At 43.9% G+C, this 18,960-nt stretch overlaps 1 protein-coding gene across 1 annotated transcript in view; it reads left to right on the top strand.

Annotated features, from left to right (window-relative positions):
• The first annotated feature begins 7,300 nt into the window (after positions 1-7,300).
• The window catches only part of ZC3H12C (zinc finger CCCH-type containing 12C), an 80,326-nt gene continuing 68,666 nt past the window's right edge, over positions 7,301-18,960 (top strand). Inside the window, exon 1 of the mRNA XM_073613488.1 lies at positions 7,301-7,389. Within this exon, the coding sequence (XP_073469589.1) occupies positions 7,366-7,389 (24 nt within the window). The 5' untranslated portion in view covers positions 7,301-7,365. The remainder of the gene's footprint in view (positions 7,390-18,960) is intronic.

The raw sequence follows: 18,960 nt of genomic DNA, 5'->3' as shown, positions 1-18,960 counted from the left end.
CCTGGCGCGGATACACTATTTTCATGTGAAGGAACAAATTCTTCATGCTGCCAAAACCACTAAACTGTTACCAGCACCATACACCAACATTCTGCAGTGATCTCTCAAAAGCCACCATCAAAATGTGCAGAGCCTTTACTCCAATCACCTCCATCCTTCAAGAACGTAAAATCATTTATAAATGGGGCTTCCCAACCAAATTGTTGGTCACTTACAAGCAACAAATAATACCCATCCTTGCACCCAAAGATGGGTATAAAAAGTTAACCAATTGGGGGTTCCTTCCTCTCCCAACCAACAAAATGGGCGTATGGGTTCCCAACCAAATCCACCAATCTCTCTGGCACCAGATAAAGACAAAGAATAACCGCCAATAATGTCATCAGTCCCATGCATGAATCGGATCTAGCATTTAAAACCACCCCCTTGGGTTATTGTGTGCTACGCACACCAATTTGTTTTTCTTGTTGATATCATTGCCTACTGATATACTGTGATACATCTTCTAATACGTTATAATAATTTCCACTTGTTTATCTTGTGACACACTGCATATCTTGCTCTTAATCTGTATATTGGTACACTGGTTTGACACCCCTATTGCCCTAATTTGACAAGAGCCTCAAGTGTGGTCTCGCTCCCTCAGTTCCCATCCTCAGGTAATATCCATCAACATGGCCATCACAATTATCTCACTCAATGTCAAGGATTTGAACTCCCCCTTCAAGCGTAACCTTCTATGGAAAGAAGCCCTAATCCAACAAGCAGATGTGCTTTGCGTGCAAGAGATGCATTTCTACGAAAATAAATCCCCCACATGCTCACATAAACGTTACCCACACTGCTTTTTTGCCAGTGTCCCTAAAAAGAAAAGAGGGGTCATGATCGCGATCAGCTCCTCTGTCTCTTTCACATTACACCACTGTGAGTCAGATGTGGATGGCAGGTACTTGATCCTCTCTGCAACAATTGAAAATCAACGCCTTATTTAGTGAATCTTTATGCGCCCAACACGGCTCAAATTTTTTTTTACATAAAACTGCTTTCTAAGCTACCGTATTTCCCGGTGTATAAGGCGATCGGGCGTATAAGACGACCCCCTAATTTTACAGTTTTTTAAGAGTTTTTGCCTGTACTTACCATATAAGACGACCCCCCTTCCGAGGCTTCCGACACTTCATATTTCTTCCTTCTTGCTGGAGCTGGAGCCATATCCTTCTTCCTTCTTGCTGGAACCAATCACAGCGAGCGATGTATTCTATTAATGAATACAAAGCCTGCTTGAATTGGCAGAGGCTGTAACATCATTAGCCCGCGCCTCTCTGACTCTCAAAGCCAATCCAAGCAGGCTACTCTATGTAGCCTGCTCGGATTGGCAGAGGTTGTTACTCCAATACTCTGTATTAATTTGAATACATCGCTCACCGGGATTGGCTCAGCGGTATATACTGTATGTAGCCAAAGCTACATACAGTATTACCGCACATCCAGCAGACATCCGAGGGGCTGACCCGGCGTATAAGACGACCCCCGCTTTTTGGCCAGATTTTTTAAGTGTAAAAAGTCGTCTTATACTTTGGAAAATACGGTAGCTCCTTACAGATCTAACCCAGTAATACTATGTGGAGACCTTCATGACATTATTGACACATCTCTTGACACCTCCAATCCAACAAAAAGAAGGCCTTCCGCACTATGCTCTTTGCTGAAAAAAGAGAACTTATATGATCTCTGGAGATGCTTACATGGTGAGGAGGGAGACTACACATCTTATTCCCACTCCCAACACTCTTACTCTCGAATCGATCTGTTTCTTACAGATAAATACCTACTCCAATCAGTTACAGAAGCACGTATAGGTGTAATTACCTGGTCTGACCATGCGCCAATAATAATTAAACTATTCACCTCACCAATAACCAATCCCCAAGACATGCTGTCTGGAGACTAAACTCCTCCCTTCTCACCAACCCAGCACATGAAAATAAACTTTGATCCAAAATTGAGAGTTATTTTGAAAAGAACATGCACTCAGTTGATGATCATTCTATTATTTGGCATGTACACAAAGCTTCTCTACGAGGCCTGTTCATAAAACTGGGGGCTCAGGAAAAGAAAAACCATTCAGCCACTACAGAGAATTTATTAAAAAAGGGTGACCTTGATAAGGTAAACAAACAATGCCCAGGGCGGAGCCGGCACGCAGCATGTGAGGACTGCAGGGACAGAGCTTTCTCTGCAGGTTTTTGATTCTGCCGTGATCCTGTGAGAAAAACGTTCGAATTTTCACCTGGACTGCTGGGGTATGTGTGCTTGATCCTCACAGGCACCTCCAGGGATGGTGAAATATGGGGCACTCTGGCCCAAAACGCTGGGAGAACGGCTGGCCTGCTTTGCCTGGGGCTCCCATCCGCAAATGACGGATCCCAAGGAATGGCCACTGCTGCAGAGACATGTGGAGGCTGCTCAGCCAGCGTCTCCCCCACTGGATTGGGTGAGTCCCAGACCACCGAGGGATCACCCTAAATGCAGGGGGAGATCTCTAGATAGCCTGGATGCCCAAATGCACAGAGCTGGCAGGGAGGAATAGGATGAAGAACCATCCCTTACACGATTATGGTGGCCAAACAGGGCTGCCAGAACAAGTTAATTGATCACTTTGGGGAACTTAAATTGCAATTCTTATTCATTAAACATGATATTCAGAAGCTCAGAGAAAAGGCATAGGTTACAGACCATCACATTGCCTATCTGGAGGACACTGTCAGACCTATGGACACTGCTGTTCAGGTGGCAAAGAAAATCCTCTCTAAGCATACTTTAAAGATGGCCGATATGGAGGATCGCATGAGAAGGAATAGTATAAGGTTGTTGGGGTTCCCTGAGGGAGCACAGGGGAAACACCCTGAGGAGTTCTTAGATGGGTGGCTCAAAGAGCAAATGGCTCCTGGTACTTTCACTAACATGTTTGCCATAGAATGGGCACATCGCGTCCCGGGTCGAGCAACACTGAAGGGAGTAATTCCCAAACTAAAGATTGCAAAGATCCTGGATTTCCGTGATTGGGAGAATATTTTGAAAGGGGCCAGGACGGGGCCTGAATTGGAGTTTAATGGCTACTGGATTTCTATATATCCTGACTTCTCTGCTGCCACCCAGAAACAAAGAGCCTCTTTTCAGCAGGTGAAGAAGCGACTTAGAGATCTGAATTTTATCTATAGTATGCTGTACCCATCCAAATCGCTCAAGAGTTGGGAATTCTCCACGCCCCCCCCAGCAACCTTTGACATTATAGCTGGGATCCTGGAAGTTGACTGTGAGAGCAGGGGGAGGTATGAGTGACTGATCTGTTTTTTTTACCCCCTTCTTCTCTCTTTATCTCCCTTTTTTTTTTGCTGGGATCATACCCTGCCTGGAACTCTGCTTTGTTGCCTTACTTACCTGGCAGTCCAGGGGATTGACTACATTATTGTGATGCTGTATCTATGTGTTTTCTTGCTGCTCAAGATATCCTACTACATAGTGGGAGCCTGCGGACTGTTCTGTCTACTGCAAAGGTTTTTTTATTTTGTTTTATCCTCATCAGTTTTCTTTTTCTTGGGACTTGTTCCTCATGGTGCTGGAGCCTGTGAGACTAATCTAAGTCTTGCATGCGTTCACCCTTTATCTTGGTTCAAGGTTATAGCATCAAAGTGCCAGGCAGTTTGGGACTGGGTGCAGGGAGGGGGGTGGGGTATATATGGGTGTTTGTTCTGTTGGGACACTTTTTTCTTTATCTGGACTGCACTCTTTATGTGTGTGCAACACTTTTTCTCCTGTTAAACAGCTGCTGCTCTATTTCTAGGGGGGAAGGGAGCTCTGGAGCCCTGAACCTTTGGCTCCCCACTTCGCGGGGGGGGGGGGGCATATTTGCTTTCTGTTTATTTGCAATGGAGGTAAATCTTAGGATTGTGTACTGGAACGTCCAAGGACTTAATTCCAAATTTAAACGTTCCTTGGTATTTGATTACATTAAAAAGTATAAACCACATTTGATCCTATTGCAAGAGACTCATTTGAAGGGCTCCAGGGTTCTTTCTCTAAAAAGGGCACATGTTGCAGGAGCGTACCATGCCAGCTTTTCTTCCTATGCTAGGGGAGTTTCTACCCTGGTCACAAAATCTATGCCCATCTTCATTCATGCAATTAAAACTGATATTAAGGGTAGCTATGTTATTCTTGTGGTGAAAGTGCTGAATAAGTTCCTGAAATTTGTTAATCTATATGTACCTCCTCCCTTCTCAATGTCTCATTTAGATGACATGCTGCAGTCTACTTATGAGGTAGCAGAAGGGAGGATTTTCATTTTGGGGGATCTGAATGCAGTGGCGGACTCAGCCATGGATAGGCTGGGTGCGCCACCTGGGGCTCCGGCCCCCCTGGCGGGCTGGCTGTCCACATATGGACTCCAGGGTGTTTGGCGTTTTAAATATCTGGCTGCTAAGGAATATTCCTGCTATTCTGAAACATATAAAACAGTATCCAGAATAGACGCCATCCTTGCTGAGGGGGAGGGCCTGGAAATGGTCAGGGAGGTGACATATCTCCCTAGAGCACATTCTGACCATTCTCTCATGTTGCTGGATTTTAGCCTGGAGCCAAAACTGGGGATCCGTCATTGGCGGATGGAAGCTAGTTGGTTGCAGGAGGAATACGTAAATATTAAATGTAATGAAGCTATTAAGCTTTTCTGGACTGAAAACAGGAACACTGGGTCGAATCTCCTTCAGTGGGAGGCTTTTAAAACCACTCTAAGAGGGGTGTTTATAGCAGAGTTGACCGGGTTTAAAAAACAGTTGGTCTCTACGATACAGGACAGGGAAAAGGAAGTATCCCTAGCGGAACCAGAATATGTTAGAGGGTGATTGAGGACTTTACAGGACAAAACTAGAGCGTACCGTGTTGCACTGACGGACCACACCACTAAACTCAAACTTGGGCAGCAGAGACGCATCTTTGAGTTTGGTGACAAGAATAACAGACTTCTGGCGTACTTAGCAAAACTGGAATATATACCTGTATACATAATGAGTGTGTATGATAGACACAGAGCTGAGGTGTGTGACTCGGCTGACATCCTACAAGTATTTACCCACTTTTACAGGGAGCTTTATCTGTCATGCGCCCCTGCTGGGGGATGCACTGGCTAGCTATCTAGACAATATTGATTTACCTGTGCTAACAAATGAAAACAGTGCTGCTTTAGAAGCAGATATCACAGTGGAGGAGGTAGAGGGGGCAATCTCTTCTTTTGCTCCTCAGAAGTCAATGGGTCTTCTGGTTTCCCCTCGAAGTGGTATCACACCTTTGTAAGTAGTTTGGCACCTCCCTTGCTACAAATGTTTGCTAAGGCCAGATTGGATGGTAGACTGCCACCCCTCTATGAGAGAAGCCCTGGTGGTTTTGATTCATAAAGGGGGAAAGGATCCTCGGGAGTGTGACTCCTACCGTCCTATCTCGTTAATAAACGTAGACACATAAATTTTAGCTAAAATTATTGCTGGGAGACTGCAAACAGTTATTCTAAAGTTAGTTAATGCTGATCAGATGGGATTTATACAAGGGAGGTGTGCTCAGAGGAATGTCAGATTACTTTTTGTAAACTTACAAACTGACCATGACATGGCAACTCCAGGACAAGAGTGGTGGCCTCCTTAGATACCAAGAAGGCTTTCAATTCAGTCAAGTGAAACTACTTGTTCCGTCTTCTGGAAACTTTTGGTTTTGGGCCTGTATTTATTTCTTGGGTGAGATTACTGTATACAGAGCCACTAGTTAGAGTGTGGGTGCAACCCGCTCCCGCTGTGATTGGACACAGTGAGAGCCAATCAGCGAGTCCGAACAAATCGTTCAGGAGAAAGGCAGAACAGTGATCTTTGAGAGGGGAATGTGCTGATCTTTACATTCCCCCAGTCAAAGCACCCCCACCCCCAGTTAGTAATTACTCCCACTCTCATTTAACCCTTTGATCGCCCCTGAGGTTAACCCCTTCTTTGCCAGTGTTATTAGTACAGTGACAGTTTATATTTTTTTAGCACTGATTACTGTATTGGTGTCACTGGTCCCCAAAAAGTATCAAAAGTGTCAGTTAGTCCGCTATAAGTTGCTATCACCACCATTACTACTAAAAAAGAAAAATAAATAAATAAAAATATCCCATAGTTTATAGATGCTGTAACTTTTGTGCAAACCAATCAATATTAACATATTGGTTTTTTTTACCAAAAATATTAGCAGAATACATATTGGCCTAAATTGATGAAGAAATTTGATTTTTTACATTTTTTTTATTGGGAATGTTTTATAGCAGAAAATTTTTCAAAATGGTTGGTCTTTTTTTTATAGCGCAAAAAATAAAAACCGCAGAAGTGATCGAATACCACCAAAAGAAAGCTCTATTTATGGGAAAAAAGACATCAATTGTATTTGTGTACAGCGTTGCACGACCGCGTAATTGTCAGTTAAAGTAACACAGCGCCGCATTGCTGGTCGTGAAGGGGGGTAAATCTTCTGGAGATGAAGTTGTTAAAAAAAGAAAAATAATGCAGACACCACATGAATTGTTGGTTCTGCATTTATTACTGTTTTAAAAGATTTTGGGGTAGAGCTAAAAATGAGTGATAAAATAGCAAGCAATCATGACATAGGTGAGACATGTCCCTAGAAATCCCTACTCTTTGGGAATAAATGCCTGTGCCATGAAATCCTTCTATTGACTATCCATCCTTCCATATTGACAAACATGGTTTAATGTGTAAATACAACAAGTCATCAGTGCAGGAGGTCCCCAGCCTAGAACTAACAGCTCATCAGCACAGTGTCCCTGGAAGCCTGCCCCATGCCTTCATGCCCCCCTCCATCATCAGGCAGCAATAAAACTTTTGCCCCCCATCATGTGCAGCCTTTGTGCTGGGGATGCAGAGACAATGGCAGAACGTGAGCTCAGTGCAGAGCCAGGTGCTTTTTGTTGGCAGCTCGCTTGCTAATGACTCGGGCTCTCACCCAGCAGCTGCCTTGCTGCCTCCTTTGTATGGGCCATTGTTACAGCACGCCCCTCGTTAATGCACAGCCTGCCCGGGGCAGAGCCTGGGAACACATTGAACTGGAGGAGCCTCCAGAGCTGACACTAGGGCTGCCTGGCTGGCTGGCTGGGGGAGCTTTGCATCTGCCTGGCCCCAGTCATTGTCAGCAGGCTGCTCTGCCATTGGCTGCCTCTACTGCTGGCTAATAGGTTCAGCACAGACACTGCTCTCCCATCTGTCCCACTCTTTATTGTTCAGCCTGCCTGCAGCCAGCACTGGGTTAAGGACTGCTCCAAAGAAGCCAATGTCTGTGTGCTCTCCAGCTAAAGTAAGTACAGCTTCCTATGGCTGTGATTACTCCTATATGTCTGTGCTGTGTGCATTACATTCAACTTGCAACATGCTTCCTTCCATTGTGTGTTTTCTATTGACTTGCCTTGTGCTCTATGGAACCTGTACCCAGTCATTAGATGCTGAGCAGGTGCTTGCTGTATTTTCTGTACAGGGGTTTGCTGCAGCTCAGTTCCCCCCCAGTGACATTGCTTCTGCTTATTGCAAGGACTTTCTGGTTCTAGTTTTGTATTAGTGGTACCTCAACCTTTTTAACATGGAGGCACCCGTAACTTTCTGGCCTCAGGGAACCAATGCTAATAATTACTATAGCTAAAGCTCTCTGTACATTAGAGTGATGGTCACTGGGAAGAATGCTTCTTAATTTAATTATACAGTTTCTGGGCAATTTCTTTTGGATTCTACATAATTGTGTAATAGAAGGACAAAACTGAACAATCTGTTCAATTTGTATCAGGTCAGGCAGGCCCTTTCACTATGTAGTTGATGGTAGATCTAAACGAAATTGTACAATCAGATTGCATAGCGTATGGCCAGCTTTAGAGTTGTGGTCGTTGGGAAGAATGCTCCTTACAGTTGTGTCTTCGGGAAGAATGCTCCTTACAGTTGTGTCTTCAGGAAGAATGCTCCTGACAGTTGTGTCTTCAGGAAGAATGCTCCTTACAGTTGTGTCTTCAGGAAGAATGCTCCTTACAGTTGTGTCTTCAGGAAGAATGCTCCTTACAGTTGTGTCTTCAGGAAGAATGCTCTTTACAGTTGTGTCTTCAGGAAGAATGCTCCTTACAGTTGTGATCATCAGAAAGAATCCCCCTTACAGTTGTGTTTTCTAGGAGGAATGCCCCCCGTACAAATGTAGTCATCATGAAGAATGCCCCTCACATTGATGATCATCGGGTGAAATGCCCAATATATTGTTGGTCATGGGAAGGAATGCCCTCTTACAGTTGTAGTCATCAGGAACAATGCCCCCTTACATTGGTGATTATCAGAAGGAATGCCCCCCTACAGTTGTGTTCATCAGGAAGAATGCTCCTTACAATTGTGGTCATCAGAAAGAATGCCACTTACAGTTGTGTTTACCAGGAGGAATGCCCCCTAACAGTTGTAATCATCATGAAGAATGCCCCCTCACATTGATGATCATGGGGGAAATGCCCATATAAAATTACATTGTTGTCGGGAGGAATGCCTCCTTACATTGGTGGTCATCAGGAGGCATGCATCCTTACAGTTGTGGTCACCAGAAAGAATGCCCCCTTACACTGGTGGTCATCAGGAGGTATGCCCCCTTACAGTTGTGGTCTCCATTAGGAATGCCCTCTTACATTGGTGGTCATCGGAAGGAATGCCCCCTTACAGTTGTAGTCATTAGGAAGAATGCTTTGTTAAATTAGTGGTCACCAGGAGGAAGGCCCAGTTACAGTTATGGTCTTAAGGAGGAATGCCCACTTACATTGGTGGTAATCGGAAGGAATGCTCCCTTACAGTTGTAGTCACCATTAGGAATGTCCCCTTATATTGGTGATCATCGGGGGGGAATACCCCCTTACAATTGTCATTAGGAAGAATGATTCTTGGTGGCCATGGGGAGGAATGCCTCCTTACATTGATGGTCACCAGGAGGACTGCTCCCTTACAGTTATGGTCATCGGGAGGAATGCCCCCTTACAGTTATGGTCATCGGGAGGAATGCCCCCTTACAGTTGTAGTCATTGGGAAGAATGCCTCTTTAAATTGGTGGCCATCGGAAGGAATGCACACTTACATTGGTGGTCATCAGGAAGAAGGCCTCCTCATATTGGTGCCTGCATCATCCTGTTTTTAGCCCTGATGAAGGGGGAGTGCTGAGCCCCCGAAACGCGTTGGCTGTTACATAATAAAAATCTTTTTAAAAGTCTGTACAATCTGGTGTGCCGCTCCCACCCTTTCAAAAAAAAAAAATCCTCTGGGGGTCCAGCAAGACCCCACAGTTGCTGGTGAGCAACCACCAGGACCACAAACCACCCATCCAGTTAAAATGCACCCACATAAGGTTCTGTACTCCTACATCACAAAGACCCTAATATTGGTAGGCATAGGGAGGAATACCCCCTTACATTGATGGTCATAGGGAGGAATGCTCCCTTACATTTGTGCTTATCAGGAGGAACCTCCAGTACATTGGTGGACATGGGCTGAATTCCCCCCTTTAGTTTTGGTCATCAGGAAGGATGCTCTTTTATAGTTGTATTCATCGGGAAGAGTGCCCCCTTTAAGATACAGAAGCTAAAACGATTATTTTTGTCATTAGTTACTTATCTGGGAGTCAGAAAATGCTCATTGCTCAGGGAACCTGGTAACCCTCTGTATGGAGGAACCCTGGTTGAGATTGGTTGGGTTACACTGTACAAGGTGGGAGGATGGCTGTATTATCCAGATATGGCATGCTGGCAACAGATACAGAAAGAGATCCCAAATGATCCCAAATGATGCAGAATCTAAAGATGCATAGTAGTCAGTAGGGCCATGCTTTAATTGTCAGCTCTTTGGACAGTGTAAACAATGTGATTTCTGCTTTGAAACACTATATGAAGATCTTTTCCCCCCAGAAACCAGTCTGGTGTAATCTCTTATTCATTTGCAACAAGGATTTTGGTTGCTATGGGAAACAGCTCCACTTTACTTTAATTATTACAAATCAGCTCCTCCGTTATGTGAAATCCTGATAGATAACATTTCTTCTTTAGTATGAGATTTGTTCTGCACATCAAACAGTCTGGTTTTATCTTTCTTTCTCCAATAAATTGTAACAAGCTTGTTTAGAAAACAGATCAACTTTGTCTCCACAAATCTTTCCCTGTGATTGTGGAAAATGTTTTTAGACAATTGTACTTGTTATGTATCTTTTATGTTATGTGGCATCAGAATTGTTTTATATATATATATATATATATATATATATATATATATATATATATATATATATATATATATATATATCGATGTGTATTTATGTACTCACATTGTTTGTGTTAAAAAAAAATAATAATTGAGCAATGGGCAAAAAGTCCACATGGCTCACTTTGATGGAAATGTGGATGCTGGACTGAAGTCACTGACCTGCCCTCTGCGTCCAGCTGTGCGTGGCAAAGTCTGTAGGTAGCCATGTATAGTGCATGTCGTGAGTAGGAGGCGGTTGGGGGGCAGGGGGTCTGTGTGTGTGATATCCATTGTAAAGACCTGCTCTCTGTTCTGCACTCAGGCTTGCTAATGGCAGCACGCCTAACTCAAGAGGGTCTTTGTAAAGCCTGGCTGTAGGGGGCAGGTGCAGGAAAGGGTTAAAGTAAAGGCATCACCCGTGCCACATGCCCTATTATTTGAACATATGCATTAGGCTATTGAAAGTTTTCAGGAGATGGGCAGGCCACCAGTTGCCGGTCTCCTGCAGCTCCAGTAGACATCTGTTGCCCCAGAGAGTATTAACCAATCTGTTCAATGGGACATCTTTTCTTTGTAAGAGGGAGGTGAGCAGACAACAGCACTGGCTGAAACACAATGGTAATTAAATACACAGAAACCAGGCCCGCAGCTTTTTATTACATATTCATTATTTTCCAGCATTGTCTCTGAACATTGGACAAATGCATTTTTTTTTTTTTAGGAAGCACTGTCATGCTCACATCTCTAATGTATTCACAGTAATAGAAATGACAGAATGGTATTGGCCTGCTCATTTTTTTTTTTTTTACTTTTTGTTTAGGCCTCTTGCACACTGTAACTTGAAAAAGCCCAGTACAGTGTTTGTTATACTGATCTAAAATGCAACCCATTGTTTACAATGTGCCTGTACACACAGGCGCGTATACAATTGCTGCGTATTCTTGAGTAAGAAAAAAAAAAAAATGCGATGCAAATACGCATATGAGCATAAATAACAATTAATTTTCCCTAGGAATGTATTGTGCACGCAAATACTCGAACGCACATATACGCTCAAATACAATATTATTGAATCTTCCCTAGGAATGTATTGTGCGTGCAAATGCTCGAACGTGAATAAATACACACTAAACAGACACCTGAAATTATGTCCAAAAAAGCAGATGCTCAAACATCATTACTGTGTGCAAGAGGCCTTAGCCCAGGTTCACACTGACAGCGGGAATGAAATCGTGCGAGATTTCATTCCTGCATGTCAGTTCCAACTTTGGGGGGGCGATTTCAGAGACATCTGTGTGGGATATTGAAATCGCAACCCTCAAGTCACCAAAAGTAGTACAGAAACTACTTTTGGGAATCGTTGCAGAGCTACAAATGCAGCGTTGCACCGATTCAGACGGTGCTATTGCCGGCAATAGAAGCCAATTTGGCATGCAAATTTGACATGTCAAATTGCATGCCAAATCACTGCAATGTGAACCAGGGCTCAAAGTGTTTGTATTTTTATTATAACATATAGCAATTTCTATATATAGGAACATGCCCACATACATCTGTCTACGCAAGCATGCACCGCACACATATACGTATTTAATTAACTTAATGTTATTGTTTTGTATTCATCACAGGCATTTATATAGTGCCTACATTGTACACAGCACTTTGCATATTATACATTTACATAAGTCCCTGACCTCAAGGAGCTAACAATCTAAGATCCCTAGCTCACACTCATACATACACATTTGGACAGGAGCCAGTTACCATACCAGCGTGTCTTTGGCGTGTGGGGGGAACCCTCCTAAGCACAGGGAGAAAATGCAAACTCCATGCAGAATATGTCCTGGTTGGGATTTGATCTGAAGACCCTAGTGCTGCAAAACAGGAGTGCTAATCACTAGCTTCTGTGAAGTTAATCATCAGATCTAACTAAAAGCCACACAGGCCTGGTGTAAAATTTAAACAGGGTCCCTTCATATCTCATACAAAACTTTCAAACAATCAAAGCTGTAAATTAGGGAAATACAGAACATATAATTAAAGTAGATCTAAACCCAATCAATGCATATCATAGATGCCTTAATCCAGGCTTGACAAATCCCAGATCGCCATAGCAACTAGAAATTGTGTCCTGGCGCCCGGGCTTTTGTCAGCCCATTCACTGTTGCAGAGATGCTTAATTTGTATCACCTGACGCATGGGACATGCCATTCCCAGCACTTGGCAAGTAGTTTTTTTTTACATTAAGCCCTGCTGCGGTCAAGCAGCAGGGCTCACTTGTCAGGTGGAAGCATTCAGGTGGCTCCCCTGGCGCCCAATTGCTTCCACACACGCGGGTAAAGTGCCCCCCACTATGTATAGCAGGTGCTGCAGGGTAAAAAAAAAAAAATCACATTTAGAATCACATAATTCAAAAAAATGTAATTTACACCCAAGCACATAAAATCACATTCCCCCCAAAAAATTTTAAGACTCTCCACCCCCACATAAACGCACACATTGGGGTGCCTACAATGTAAACATCATTGCGATACACATATTACATATCGCTGTGCAAAAACTGGCTCCTAACTTTTTTTGTCTGGCTTCTAGATTCAAAGCAAAGCCCTGCCTTAATGTGTTAACGTGGTTCCAAAAAAGTTGTTGCCAAATATTTTAAATCTGCAGCTTCCTTTAAAAAAAAAAAAAAAAATCTTATGATCTTGCCATGCAGGAGCTTGTTCAGGCACTTCCTGCTATGGGATGACAACTGTCTCCCAACTATACAGTATGTCCATACTGTATTGTCATCTGTCAGACATCACCACATATTGTGCAGGCATGATCCACCATTGCAGGTAATTCTGGAGTGAGTACATGTAGACAGGAAGCGGTTGAAAATTACAGGAGAAGATCAGCAGCAGTGAGATGTTAGAGAGTGAAAAACAGGGGGCAAACAGCATTTAATGATAAAAAGCATTAATGACAATTGTTTATGATACACAGTGGGATTGATTTACTAAAGGCAAATAGACTGTGCACTTTGCAAAGTGCAGTTGCCCTCTGCAAGTGCAGTTGCCCCAGAGCTTAGTAAATGAGGTAAGGCTTCACTTTGCAAAGAATACCCAATCATGTGCAAGGAAAATTAAAAAAAAGCATTTTTGCTTGAACATGATTGGATGATGGACGTCAGCAGAGCTTCTGCTCATTTACTCTGGAGCAAGTGCACTTGCAGAGTGCAACTGCACTTTGCAAAGTGCACAGTCTTTTTTGCCTTTAGTGAATCAACCCCATTATGTTTGAAAACTAAAAGTTATTCAGTTAATTGATTCACCTTACTGTTCCACTCACTTGAGTATGCAAGTATCTATGTGCAAGTTGTGATAAATGTTATAGCATTCTCGAAAATTGTGCCCTTCTGCTTATACAGTGCCAAATGTTTTGGTTGTTTGAATGTTTGTAAAAAAAATACAAAACTTTCTAATGAAACATATTTGAGAAAAAAAAAAGTTATTCAGTTAGGGTTTAGATCTTTACTTTAGAAAATGTATAAGCGGATGACGCTTTTAGTCAAACCAAGTGTATAAGCAATCCATAGATTCAGAGACTCATATAAGTCATAGGCAAATATCTACTTTTACTAAATAAACCATCCTAAAGCCTAGAATGTGGCTGCAGTACTCTTCAATTCAGAGCTTTCTCATGCAGTGCTTTTTCATCACCACTAGATGTCGCCAGTCTTTGAGTTTAACTGACAGTCAGTATAGCTCAACCCAGCAGACTGAGGAAAGGCTGTGAGTACAGGGTGTCATGGCCCTGCCCCCAAAACACAACTCCTTGCACTCACAGTATACTAAGGCAGAAAGTGACAATGATGTCATTACAGCAACACCACTCTCTGCTTCATCCAGGACTACCCATTGCTGGAACAAGACCACAGAGGACTTTATCCAGGACTACCCATTGCTAGGAGTAGACCAAAGAAGGCTTAATCAAGGACTACCCATTGCTGGGAGAAGACCAAAAAGGGCTTCATCCAGGACTACCCATTGCTGGCAGAAGACCAAAGAGGGCTTCATCCAGGACTACCCATTGCTAGGAGAAGACCAAAGAGGGCATTATCCAGGACTACCCATTGCTGGGAGAAAACCCAAGAGGGCATTATCCAGGACTACCCATTGCTGGGAGAAGACCAAAAAGGGCTTCATCCAGGACTACCCATTGCTGGCAGAAGACCAAAGAGGGCTTCATCCAGGACTACCCATTGCTAGTAGAAGACCAAAGAGGGCATTATCCAGGACTACCCATTGCTGGGAGAAAACCCAAGAGGGCATTATCCAGGACTACCCATTGCTGGGAGAAGACCAAAGACGGATTTATCCAGGGATACCCATTGCTAGGGGAAGACCAAAGAGGGCTTTATCCAGGACTACCCATTTCTGGGAGAAGACCAAAAAGGGCTTTATCCAGGACTACCTATTGCTGGGAGAAGCCCAAAGAGGGCTTTATCCAGGACTACCTATTGCTGGGAGGAGACCAAAGAGGGCTTCATCCTGGACTACTGATTGCTGGGAGAAGACCAACGAGGGCTTTATCCAGGACTACCTATTGCTGGCAGAAGAACAAAAAGGGCTTTATCCAGGACTACCCATTGCTTGGAGAAGATCAAAGAGGGCTTCATCCAGGGCTACCTATTGCTGGGAGAAGACCAAAGAAGGTTTTATCCAGGACTACCCATTGCTGGGAGAAGACCAAAGAAGGTTTTATCCAGGACTACCCATTGCTGGGAGAAGACCAAAGAGGGCTTCATCCAGGACTACCCATTGCTGGCAAAAGACCAAATAGGAAAAGGACTCCTGCCAAGAGGTCCAGGAACTGATTTTCCTCTTTGGCTGAGCAGAATTACAAACTGACTGGCTGGCAAAGCTGTTCACATGTGTATGTTTCACTTAAGCATTTGACGGTTAGCCTGGAGTTTAGACCATTTTTTTTTTGTTTTGCATAGAGTCAGTAAGGGTTAGATCCCCTGTCAGGTTTTCCTGATATCCAGGATTCAGTTAAACTGAAAGTGAGGCCCAGGCAGCAATATAAATCTTAAAGGATTTAGAGTTGGGATTTATCTTGTTTGGTAAAACAGAAAGTAGGAAGAACTCTCTCTAATGGAGTCCTGGATGTAAATCTTGGCAGGAGTTCTAACCTTACTCTTAATTTGCTTTGGCTGGATATACACTGTAAGGCTCTGTTCACACCATGCAGGTGCCATGGAGCGTGTGTGTGTTTCTGTATGTTCACGCACATTGTGTCGGACAGCCTATTCATTTCAACGGGCTGCTAATGAGAAAGACTCAAAAGATGTCGCTGACCCTTTTGCAAAATCTCACTGCACTGCAAAATCTCGATGCACCGAAACACATTGTGCTGAGGCACTATGCATTTTGGTGTGTGCAAAAATGTGCACAATAGCAGATGCATGGGGGTGACTTAAGAAATAATGGCACCACCGCACGTTTGTTAAAGGGCGGCAGAATGTTTCTGTGTATATGAAGAGAGCAACGATTTTGCATTTGTTCCCAACACGCACAAGGTGTGACTATAGCCTTATAAGTGGGCCTTCACCCCCTAGCTGCCATTCTTGCTTAGGTGCGAAGGATGTCTCCCCTGCTCTGTATCCTCCTCAGATATACAGTCACATATCCCAGGATGCTTCAGATTCTGAAGGAGGACAGACCTGGTGGCACGTCATCAGGGGGCCGACTGCCTCAACTTAGAAGAGACAGCCAGTTCATAAGGACATAAGTAATTAAGATGGCGGTGTAGGACCCAGCATGTGGCAGAGAAACAGCACATCATAGCAGAAAAACTCTAGATTTGTAGGGCTGACGCATATATGTATATTGTGCATAACACCAACAAAAAAGGTTAGAGGGAAAAAAAAACACTTTTGGGAGGTGAAGTTCCACTATAACCACCTCATGAATAAACAGGAACATGGACAGAAAAATGTGAACACATAACTGGTAAGTAAAGAGAAGTTTCAGCAATGCTAGGGTGGCTTCCAGTGACCACAAACATCAGTTAGTCTCAGGCAGGATACATGCTATTCGACACACCTGGAAGTGTCAGATAATAGCTATGCTCTTAGCCAATGGCAGCCAGTCCATTAGGGGAGCAGGGGCACCGCCCCCCTGTCCATTCGTCAACCCCCTAATCTACATGCAGGGCACTGGACGCATGGATTCCAATGGGGATGGTGCTTTTTTTTGAAGCACGTGATTAGAGCCAGAGGTTCTAAAAGGCTTCAAAAAAGGGTGGGCTCGGGTTGCAGAGAATGAATATTCACTATTGTGACACCGATTCTCCTCCCGGCCAATCAGGAAGCGGGTCGTGAGACCTGTTTCCCCGATTGGCTGAAAGGAGAAGCCATCCTATTGGCCTATGAGGAGGAAGGAGGGAGCTGCCGCGATGCCAAGGAGACGCATGGGAAACCCAACCCGACGTAGCCGGGACACGGAGGAGACTGAGGGGGGAAGCCGCTGCTGTCTTCACATGTCAGTCCGGGGGCAGCACAGGGTGAGTGAGCTGGCGACGGGGGGGGGGGGGGATGGTTGGTTATGGGGGGTATGGTGCACGGTGCAGGCTAGAGCGACGGGGGGGGGGGGGGGGTCTGTGGTTAGGTCCCTCTAAATCTGCACAATTTCCCCCCTCAACACAGACAGTGCTGACAGGCGAATGCTTCCCGCCGAGCCATTGTAATCTTCCTGCAGGGGAAGCATCTGGTTGTACCCAAGTTGAGCAATTTATCAACTTTGTACATTCAGCCTGTCCATACAATCTCAATTCAAACCGTCTATGGTTGGCCTAACTCTTCTTTATTTTGATAGTTGGAATTAGTTCTTATAGAAATATAGTTCAGTTTTCAGTTTTGCAAGTATACAGTATATTTTATTTGTAAACTCAAATATCCTTTTTTTTTTTTACAGAAAAAGTAATATTATCTTGTATACACAAACACACGTGTACATACACACAGTTATACATATATTTTACTGGTGAGTCATTACATCAAGCATGATCTTCTCAGTTGTCAAGCTTTAAAAATCACAGATCATTGAAAGGAAGGTACAGTTTAAAAATGAACCACAAGCTTTTGTACTTCTACTTTGTCAGGTACATAATGTGAAAGACTATGACAGTTTTGGGTGCGTGAGATGACGCACTTGTCACATGTAATCATTTCTTTCCAATATCTGTTAACATTCATAAATTAGTGTGATTGTTTGAAGCCCAACTCCAGAGTGAGAGTCAAAACCTTGGTTATTTTCTTGTTTGACCCTTACAAGCAAAATTAATTATGTCCAGTTAGTGGAGAAAGAAAATATGACATATATATATTATTCAGGGCTTTTTTTCAGCAGGAATGTGGGGGGAATGCAGTTCCAGCACCTCCAGCACTGAATGTATATACTGGCAAGGGGTGCTGGGGCGTGCTGGAGGGTCCATGGCTGCTAGGGTTGCCACCTGTTCAGGATTCACACGGACAGTTCGGGTTTGCAATCATGCGTCCGGGTTTCAGACTGAAAACTGCCTGAAACCCAGACACATTTTTAAGACTGGCTGCAGTTGTCTAAGCTGAGGGTGTCTGTTACATTATCTTTCACACTGCTCAAAGCCAGCATTAACAATATTACCCCCCCCCAAAAAAAAAAAAAAAAAAAACACAGACGGGAGAGGAGAGAGGGCTCGATCTGCTCCTCTTCCTCCCGCCCCTACCCCTCTGTGTCTGCCCACACTGCAATTCCCGGTGCTGTGCTGCAGAAAAGGATAGTGGAGGCCAGAAATTCTAAGTCCAGCAGCCTCAGATACATCTGAATGAGAGGTGCTGACTGCCAAGGGGTGAGTGAGCTCACCATCCATCCCTGTCTGTGACTGAAGTCTCCCCCCCTTCTTTCTCCTGTCTCTGAGTGAGTACACTAAGGTAAATCAGGGTTCTCAGAGCACCCCTTACATCAGAGTTTCCCTTTACACCAAAGGCCGCAGTGTTCCTCCTTACAGCAGAGTCCTCTCCGTACATCAGAGTGTTCAGCGTTCACCCCTTAAATCAGGGTTCCCAGAGCATCCCTTATGTAAGAGTCCCCAGAGTCCCCCCTTACAGTGAAAGGGAACTCTGTGAGTTCAGATGTAAAAGGGGAACTCTGTGGACTCTGATGTAAAGGGGGACTCTTGGTATTAACATTGTATGATTAGAAATTTTATTTAACAGCAAATATGTACAGTTTATAGTATAAAAAAAAAAAAAAAATTGCTGTACGCCGCTACAGTGTTCGGGTTTGATTTGAAGAAAAGGTGGCTGCTGGAGGATCTATTGTTCCTGAAAAAGATCTATTTTTGTATGGTAGTCTATTGTTTGGGGAGTTCTATTATTGTTGCTGGTGGGGGATCTGTTCTATTGTTGCTGGGGGGAGTGGGTTTATGTTGCTGGGGGGGGGGGGTCAATTGTTGCTGGAAGAGATCTACTCTTAAGGGAGGGGTCTTTTGTTGCTGGCTGCTCTGGGGATCTATTGTTGCTGGGGGTGGGCATCTTTTTTGACTGGCAGTCTATTGTTGCTGGGGATGTCTATTGTTGATGGTGGGGGATCTATTGTTGCTGGTT

This window comes from Aquarana catesbeiana, linkage group LG02 (assembly GCF_042186555.1).
Source record: "Aquarana catesbeiana isolate 2022-GZ linkage group LG02, ASM4218655v1, whole genome shotgun sequence".
NCBI lineage: Eukaryota > Metazoa > Chordata > Amphibia > Anura > Ranidae > Aquarana > Aquarana catesbeiana.
This window is presented reverse-complemented; position numbering and strand designations above follow the sequence as displayed.